Source organism: Octopus sinensis, linkage group LG2 (assembly GCF_006345805.1).
Source record: "Octopus sinensis linkage group LG2, ASM634580v1, whole genome shotgun sequence".
Lineage (NCBI taxonomy): Eukaryota > Metazoa > Mollusca > Cephalopoda > Octopoda > Octopodidae > Octopus > Octopus sinensis.
In genome coordinates, this window is record NC_042998.1 from 6996694 (window position 1) to 7006693 (window position 10000).

Below are 10000 nucleotides of genomic sequence, written 5' to 3' on the forward strand. Positions count from 1 at the left end.
AAGACAAAGACAGGTGTATGAAGAACAAGCACGTGTATTAGTTTGACGCTCGGGAAATTGAAAAAGTCTTTTATGTTTTGAGCCTACGCTCTTCAACGGAAAGGAATAAGAGAAAATAAACAGAGAGAGAATGAAAAAAAACTTGTAGATTTCAATGGCCCAGTATGGCGACTATATATATATGTGCGTGTGTGTGTATATATATATATATAGATATAGATATGTACATATATATATATGTGACCTCGTGTGTACCGTTGGCGATTTTTTTTTCCTCTGTCTTCCCTTCTCTGGATCTTTCCTCCTCCTATGCTTCCGATGAAGAGCTCCGCTCAAAACGTTAAACCCTCCTTCTTTCCTTCTTTCCTGAGCGTCCAATAATACTATATTTCTTCCACGTCCTCGCTTTGTTGTACTTTTTTGTGCTTTCTTGTTTGGATTAACTTTATATATATATATATATATATATATATATATATACATATATATATATAATCTGTAAATATAGTATGTGACAATTATTCAGTAGCCATGACAAAACTCCAAGTTTTGGATGCTGGGGTGGAAACCCACGCTACCATCTCTTCAGTTATCCTGCCATAAAAAAAATGCGAAGGGCACATGATGTCATGATTGATAGTGTTGCTTAGTAAGCAACAGCAGCTACATGGCTGGAAAGAGTTTATTTAGCCACATGGTTGGACTGGAAGTTGGTGGCAAGAGTGCATCTTGGTAGGGAATTCAGTGGGGCTTGTAAGCGTACGAGCTTGTGTGTATGCATATGTGTGTATGTGTGTGTGTGTGTATGTGTGTGCATATATCTGCTAGCTCATGTATATACATATACATGCATACACATATTTATGTGTAATTATGTAACTGTACCTATATAATATATATTATATATATGTATCCATATATGTGTATACATATACATATATATATATATATATATATATATATATATATATATATGTATTCATATATGTGTATACATATACATATATATATATATATATATATATATATATATATATATATATATACACACACTCACATATATATATATACATATATATATAATATATATATATATATATATATATATTATATATATATATATATACATATATATATATATATATATATATATATAACACACACTCACATATATATATATATATATATATGTAGGTCCCGGGTTGATTCGGGGTTAACCACAGTAAATAAGGTACTCAATACATAGTAGAGTAAAATTAATTTATTATATAGAAGGAGCTTCTACAGACTAGAACTGTTTCATTCAAGAGAAATCTTCAGGAATCTTCCTGAAGATTTCTCTTGAATGAAACAGTTCTAGTCCTGTAGAAGCTCCTTCTATATAATAAATATATATATATATATATATATATATATATATATATATATATATATATACATATATATATATATATATACATATATATATATACACATACATACAAATATATATGTACACAGACATCATAGATAAATACAATACACACACACACACACTTCAACATATAATACATATATTTGTTCTTTGGCTTCCTGTAATAGATATGTGTATGTTCACATGTACGTGTATGTGTGCAGTAAAATATGAAAATGGTAAAAGATAAAGTGGGAAGACAGTGACTGGATGTCTTAAAAGGAGTGAAATCAATATGTATTTTATATGTGTGTGTGTTTGTATATATATATATATATCTTCATCATCCTCATCATCATCATCATCATAATCGTTGTGACAATTGTGCTATCATTACACCAATGTATCCCTCTTAGACACACATATACATATGTATGTATTCTTGTACGTTGAAATCTAACAATTGGTTATTAGTATTGCTATGCCTTAGCATAAATCATAAAATATGCATGTGTGTGTATGTATGTATATATATATATATATATATATGTGTGTGTGTGTGTATATATATATATACACCCACACACACACATATATATATGAATGTCTATCTCTCTGCATACACATGTATATGCATATTTTGCCATATGTATCAGTGTGTTTTTGTGTGTGTGTGTTGTCTTTGTAAAAATTCTATCTAAGCTGTTATTAATTCTGTTTTTTTTATCACTTTTCCCAGTTTTGTTTTAGTATCACCTATCACCAAAGTGCCGGACAACGTCAATATGATCTTAAGGCGGACACCGAGGCTGACTGCATTGCCTGGATTGAAGCCATTCGACAAGCTAGGTAAGTCATAACACCTTTCTTTCAATCTTTATTTTTTTTTGTTTTCATTTTCCATTTCCTTTCTCAACCCATCACCTGCCATCCTTCTTCTATTTTCCCCTCTTCTATTCGCCTTATCTTTTACTTTTCCTTTCGTCTCAGTCTCCAAGATATTTTCTTCTCATATTCTATTCTTAAAATTGTATTTTTTCCTCCACTTTATCTATTATTCCTTCTCATTGTTTCTTTGTTTTACTCATACTTTATTTTTATTATCTTCTGTTCTTTCCTCTTTTTCCCTCTACTAGATTCATCTCTTGTCTTTTTCTTCTTTATGACTCCTTGCTTCCTTTCAATCATCCTCTCCTTCTCTCTCTATTTATTTTATTTCTTTTTTCCCTGTTAGATTTCTTTCCAAATAACTTTCATACATTTGTACATTTATGAGTAAAAGTCCAGCTTTTACTGCTAGTTTTAACTGAATTGCATTTATTCTTATATTGAAGAAATATCTGTAGCCCAATATATCCTGATATTTTCTATCTATTTAGTAATAAGGTTACTATTAGACACAGTGCAAACCAGAAGAACTGTGAGTGCATATGTCATTGAAATGTAACAAAATACTTTCCAAACTTGAACAAACAGGCCCCATAGATATTTTGAGATATATTTTCAAAATTAGTGGATTAAATTTTTATCATTTTCAAATATCATATTCAAATACGTAAAAAGCACCCACTACACTCACGGAGTGGTTGGCGTTAGGAAGGGCATCCAGCCGTAGAAACACTGCCAGATCAGACTGGGCTTGGTGCAGCCTTCTAGCTTCACAGACCCCAGTTGAACCGTCCAACCCATGCCAGCATGGAAAGCGGATGCTAAATGAAGATGATGATGATGATGAAATTGATGATTAGCAGAAAAACTTGAATAGGGAGACTTTTTTTTTATTGCTTAGACAGGTAAAGGGTGGTGCCTATGCTCTTTTTAAGGGCCATTAAAATCGATGGAAAGGAGCGAGGATATTCTCTAACTGGAATCTTGGTGTGAATGCTTGCAACAGGGTGAATACTACCTAAAGGAGGTGGTGGAATTAAAGTAGGTGGGTTTATCACCCAGGTAGGTCATGGTCGTATTTACTCTTTACTCTTTTTACTCTTTTACTTGTTTCAGTCATTTGACTGTGGCCATGCTGGAGCACCGCCTTTAGTCGAGCAAATCGACCCCGGGACTTATTCTTTTTTTGTAAGCCCAGTACTTATTCTATCGGTCTCTTTTTGCCGAACTGCTAAGTGACGGGGACGTAAACACACCAGCATCGGTTGTCAAGCAATGCTAGGGGGACAAACACAGACACACAAACAAACACACATACATATATATATATATACATATATACGACAGGCTTCTTTCAGTTTCCGTCTACCAAATCCACTCAAGGCTTTGGTCGGCCCGAAGCTATAGCAGAAGACACTTGCCCAAGATGCCACGCAGTGGGACTGAACCCGGAACCATGTGGTTGGTTAGCAAGCTACTTACCACACAGCCACTTTTGAATGTAGAAAGTCAAGAACCAGAACAAACAGCTCAAAACATCCTGTTTGAAACTAATAATTCTAGTCGCTTCTTCAGAGAAATGGGATTAGATGAAGTGTTAAGTATAATGTCAAGGAAGTAAGTCCTTCTAGAAGTGAAAAGAAGAGGGAAAATTTATGCAGTGGAATCAAGTTAGATAAGTATGTTTAGAATAGCAGCAGGGTTGTCTTCACAGCATCAGTAAGTCCCTGAACACAGCTATGAATGGTGGGGGCCTTACATACACAACCACAGCATGTATGGATTGGCATTGAGCTCTTACACTTGAAGAAATCCTCAAGCAGCTACCCAGTGAGGCCATAACTTAAGATAGCACCAAGGAGTAGAGAGCATTGTAGTAATAACAAAAGAAAGAATACATACAAATTCCATGATGAACGGTATTGATGAATGAAAGTTTGCCAAATAAAAGCAAAGTCTTTTATGGGGTTGTGATCTTCAGTATGAATAACTCCGATTGGTTCACTTTCTAATATGAATTTGGAAGCATTTTTTCATGCTCAGAATTGTCGAAACTTAGAATAAACTATTCACAGTGGTTATTATCCTACAAAACTCCGCCCACTTAAAAAATTCCAAATTTCCCAAAATTTTTCAACACTACCCTTGACATACTTATGCACCCTTTCCTCTCTATGATTCCTTTACTATTCATTTATCAGTCGTTTTTGTTGTTGTTGTTTTATCTCATGTACTGTTCGTGTACTGTTAGTTACCATTGTTATCCTTCTTTACCTGACTTATTGCTGCTTTTTATCCTTTCTTTTACTCTTTTCTAATGAGTTTTACTCTTGTGTACTGTATACACTAACATCTCCTTTTTAATCATTAGCACATAAGGTCAAATACCCAGTAACATTTCTTTCAGTTCTATATGTCCTGAGTTCAAATGCTGCTGAGATTAACTTTACCTTTCATCCTTTCAGGGACAATAAAATAAGTACCAATTGAGTACTGGAGGTGATGTAATCAACTTACCACCCACCCTGAGCTTTCTGCTAAAATTGCAAAACATTATTATTAATAATTTTTATTATTATTATTATTATTATTATTATTATTATTATTATTGAGTGAGAGAGCAGTGCATGCCATCAAAGTGACACTGGGGTAAAATATACGAAGCCCACTATACCCATCACGACTACCCGTCTGATAAGGGTACACTAGGCACATGCATCACAACCATATGTGCGCAACATGGTGATCTCATAGCAAGATAAACAGCACGACCTTGCAGGTGGGGCCCAGGTAGGATTTTCTTCAGGTAGAGTAACCCATCCCGCTCAAAAGGGTTGTTTAAGGATGTTGAACAAAACACCCATGTTTCCAGAAATTAATTATTCAAACCCTAAAGAATCCCTCTCAACACATGGCTATGATGCTCCCCCACTACTTCTGCTCGTGATCAGAGATGCACATATCGGCAGCCATTAAGAGACATGCTCAACTGGTTAAAGTCAAACAACTGACAAGCAAATCTGTGGTATTGAGCAGAATATTTGCTATAGCCCATCTTTTATACCAAGACAAAACAATGTACATGATAACACTTCCAATCAGTTAAGATCAGAAGCCATGAGAGCCACTGCCTGGTACTGCATCAGGGCATTATTATTATTATTATTATTATCATTATTAAATATCAACAATAATCTAGTGCAAGTCATGATTGTGCCTTGTAGAGGATCAGAAACTGTTCAGTATTTTCTGTTCTTGAAAAAGAAATTCAATCCGGAAGTTTCTAAAAAATTGTAGAAAATAAAATGGCTTCATCTGTTTGACAGCCATCTGTAGTGAGTTGTAAAGGAATATAGCTACCTATATGTTATTCAAATGCTTATATCAAAATTTTCAATTTGGAACACAAACATTAATCACCAAAACTAGCCTTTGTACCCAAATAAAACCTTATATAATGGTATTGTTGTTTTCCCTTTCTTTATGCCATTTGCCTCCTTATATTACCAGTGAACATTTTCTTGAGCTCAGAAGAAAATCAGAGACCAAAGCAGTTATGTTAGGATTGGATTTCAGAATTTCATAGAATGCCAGTCATCAAATCTCATCTAATTCTTTCTTTGACATACTTGCAGTCCCATCTTGTTGATTTATCATTCGACACTTTATGAGGTTTTGTCCTTTTAATTCCTTCAGAACTAATAATAAACACTACTATATTAAACCCCATGTTGACTCCTACCACCTGCTTCCTAGACACACAAAAGGTCTCCGGTAAAACAATATGTTCATCTTTCAAATAAGAATTCTTGCTCATAGCAGAGAGAATAAAATAACTGAATCTATTATTTCCTTTTGTAATGCAATCTCATGCATTTTATTACTGTAAGCCTTCCTTTTAATACTAGATTTACGCAGGTCATTTTGCCTCAGTTTCCATTCTTACTTAGACATGGTTAACACACGCCATGCCACACGCATGCACACACACACAAAACCATACATTCACATGCATACATGTGTACATGCTTTCCTATATAAATTATATATAAAAATATATAATATCTACATGTGTGAATTACGATAGAGGGAAAAAAAAAAAACAATAAACTCCTACCTTCTGACTTCAGCTGCAGCTTTAGATGTTTTCTATATTCATATACAATTTCTACTTCAAAAAGCTTAGCCATTTACATTTTGTGTGTGTGTGTGTGTTTGTGTGTGTGTGTGTGTGTGTGTGTAGGTAGGTAGGTATGTTAGGTAGGTAGGTAGATAGACAGGTAGGTAGACAGACAGACAGACAGATATAGATAGATAGATAGATAGATAGATAGATAGATAGACAGGTAGGTAGGTAGGTAGGTAGATAGATTGATAAAAAGATAGATAGATAGATAGATAGATAGATAGACAGGTAGGTAGGTAGGTAGGTAGATAGATTGATAAAAAGATAGATAGATAGATAGATTGATAGAAAGATAGATAGATAGATAGATAGATAAATAGATAGATAGGCAGATAGATAGATAGATAGACAGACAGACAGACAGACAGACAGACAGACAGATAGATAGAAAGGGAAGAAAGAGAGAGAAAGATCATCATCATCATTTCAAATTCCAATGGGTCAGATGGAATCTCTTTTTTAGGCAGATTTCTACAATCAGATGTTGTTCCTGTTGCGAAGTCTTCGCTGTTTCTAAGTGAGACAATATTTCCTCATGTTCAGATGTGTTTTCATGGAAGATCAAGAATGATGGAGAGTGCTTGGAAGACAAAGACACTCATTTACAATTATCCTGCAAAATCAGGTTATTCAGGAATGTACTGCTCCTAATGAATGACATAGCAGCTGCTACAAGGGTAAGGGAAAAGCCTTAGGCAGAAGTAATTACAGAGGCATCAAATTGCTGGACCAGAAATTGTTTTAGCCCAGTTAATTAGGAACAGAATCGCTACTGAACCACTATTATTGATGGAATGGAAGCACTCCGTCGGTTACGACGATGAGGGTTCCGGTTGATCCGAATCAACGGAACAGCCTGCTCATGAAATTAACGTGTAAGTGGCTGAGCACTCCACAGACACGTGCACCCTTAATGTAGTTCTCGGGGATATTCAGCGTGACACAGAGAGTGACAAGACCAGCCCTTTGAAATACAGGTACAACAGAAAAAGGAAGTAAGAGTGAGAGAAAGTTGTGGTGAAAGAGTACAGCATGGATCACCACCATCCCCTGCCGGAGCGTCGTGGAGCTTTAGGTGTTTTCGCTCAATAAACACTCACAACGCCTGGTCTGGGAATCGAAACTGCGATCCTATGACCGCGAGTCCGCTGCCCTAACCACTGGGCCATTGCGCCTTCACTAACCACTATTATTAAAGGTGGCACAACTGATGCTATCTTTATAGTCAGGCAACTGAAGGAGAATTATTTAATTAAGAATAAACCACTGTATTTGGCATTTGATGCCCTGGAGGAAACTTTTGACAGAGTGCCCTACTGTGTGGTATGGTGGGCTTTGAGAAAGCTAGGGGCTGACGAGTGATTTTGTGAAAGCTGTATTGACCATGTGCAGGGGTTCTGTCAGTAAGGTGAGGGTTAACCATGAGTACAGGGATGAATTTAGCGTACAGGTAGGCATTCATCGGGATTTATTTCTCATTCTCTTTCTATTCCTCATTGTCCTCCGGGCCATAAAAGAAGAATTCAAGACAGGCTTCCTCTGGGAACTGTTACATTCTTTTATTCTTTTCCTCTTTTACTTGTTTCAGTCATATGAATGTGGCCATGCTGGAGCACTGCCTTTAGTCGAACATGTCGACCCTAGGACTTATTCTTTGTCAGCCTAGTACTTATTCTATCAGTCTCTTTTGCCAAACCACTAAGTTACAGGGACGTCAACACATCAACATTAGTTGTCAAGTGATTTTGCAGGGACAAACAGACACACAAACACACACATATACATATGTATGTGTGTATATATATATATATATACACACAATGGGCTTCTTTCAGTTTCCTTCTACCAAATCCCCTCACAAGGCTTTGGCTGGCCCAAGGTTATAGTGGAAGACACTTGCCCAAGGTGCCACACAGTGGGACTGAACCCAGAACCATGTGGTTGGGAAGCAAGCTTCTTACCACACAGCCACTCCTGCACCTATGCTGATGATCTTGATCTAATAATAAATTCTGTTAGAGAACTAGAAAATAAATTCCAAGTGTGGAAGCAAAACCTAGAATCAAAGACTAAGGTTCTAGTAAGCAAAAAAAAGTGGGGGAAAAAAAACAGACAAAACACAACACCCATCAAGTAAATGGCCCTGCCAATATGTATGTATGAAAGGTGTGGACAAGAATTTCATACAGTGTATCCAGTATATGCTGTGGGTACACAAGAGGTGCAGTGGACTAATAGGGAGGCTAACAGAGAAATTAGTGTTTGTATGTGGGAGATGAACTGGAACCATAAAAACTACAGATACCTGAGAAAGTAAAAGATAGAAATGTGTGTGTACACATTTATTATTTACAAAAATCCACCATATTCTCTTACAGCTGTTTCAATTAAGCCTAAAAGATTAAAATAGCAATTATAAAAATCATTATATTAGGCAAAATCTCATCAGAGGGTTAGAAAAAATATACCATTAGGTTATTAGGTGTGTTTTTGAATCATCTCAGTAGACTCATATATATATACTGTATTTTGAAATAATAGCATGAAATTTAATATCAAAAAAATTCCCCATGAAGATATATATATAAACATATATATATATATATATATATATATATATATATGTATATGTATATATGACAGTGCATCCATCATAATAGATGACCAAATAACTACCATGGACATAATTTAAATAAATAAATAAGAGAGAGAGAACCTCCCACCACAACAGGATTAAAATCCTTAAACCAAGGTGTCATGTAAAAAGTATTACTGTGGGTGTTGTGCTGGTGCTATGAGTGCCAGTGATGGTGTCACAAAAAGACACTCAGTACACTCTGTAAAGTGGTCGGCATCAGGAAGGGCATCCAGCTGTAGAAACCAGGCCAAAGCGGACTATGGAACATGGTGCAGCTTCTGGCCTTGCCAGTTCCTGTCAAACTGTCCAACCCATGCCAGCATGGTGATGGTACCACATAAAAGCACCCAATACACTTTGTAAACGAGATGGCATTAGGAAACTAAACCAAAACAGCCTTAGAAACTAAGCCAAAACAGACTCTGGAACTTGGTGTGGCCTCTAGCCTTGTCAGTTCTTGGCAAGCCATCCAACCCATGCCAGAATGGAAAACAAAGAGTAAATGTTGATGGTAATGATGATGAAAACAGATGCACAAATTCCTCGTGCTTGTCCATTATTGATCAATGATGATAATAACTTCATCTATATGTCATCTGAAGAAAAGATATATTCATACAAAAGACCACTAAAACACAACTACTCCAGGTTATAACACACATTCAGTGTATCTGAAGCTGTGAAAGTGATGACATTTCATCATCCCAGATGTGTGATGCCACCTTTGATGCTATGAAAGATACACTGTCTGTGGTTCCAAGAAGTTCTGGCTTTTAGTAATCAATGAAGACCATGACATTTCAGCAAGGAATGCAGTCACAACAAGTGGGACATTTTAGCACAACTACTTCCTTCATATACTAAAACATTCCCTGTTCCTATTACTATGGAAGGT

At 35.9% G+C, this 10000-nt stretch overlaps 1 protein-coding gene across 6 annotated transcripts in view; it reads left to right on the forward strand.

Moving 5' to 3' along the window:
* LOC115223847 (ras-specific guanine nucleotide-releasing factor 2) overlaps nt 1-10000 on the forward strand; it is a 670879-nt gene that overhangs the window by 220772 nt on the left and 440107 nt on the right. For all 6 annotated transcript variants that reach the window (XR_003882837.2, XM_029794538.2, XM_029794547.2 and 3 more), the window contains exon 2: nt 2133-2242. Coding sequence is in view for 5 of the 6 variants with exons in the window: in XM_029794538.2 (XP_029650398.1) it covers nt 2133-2242 (110 nt within the window). In the remaining variant the exon portion in view is untranslated. The remainder of the gene's footprint in view (nt 1-2132; nt 2243-10000) is intronic.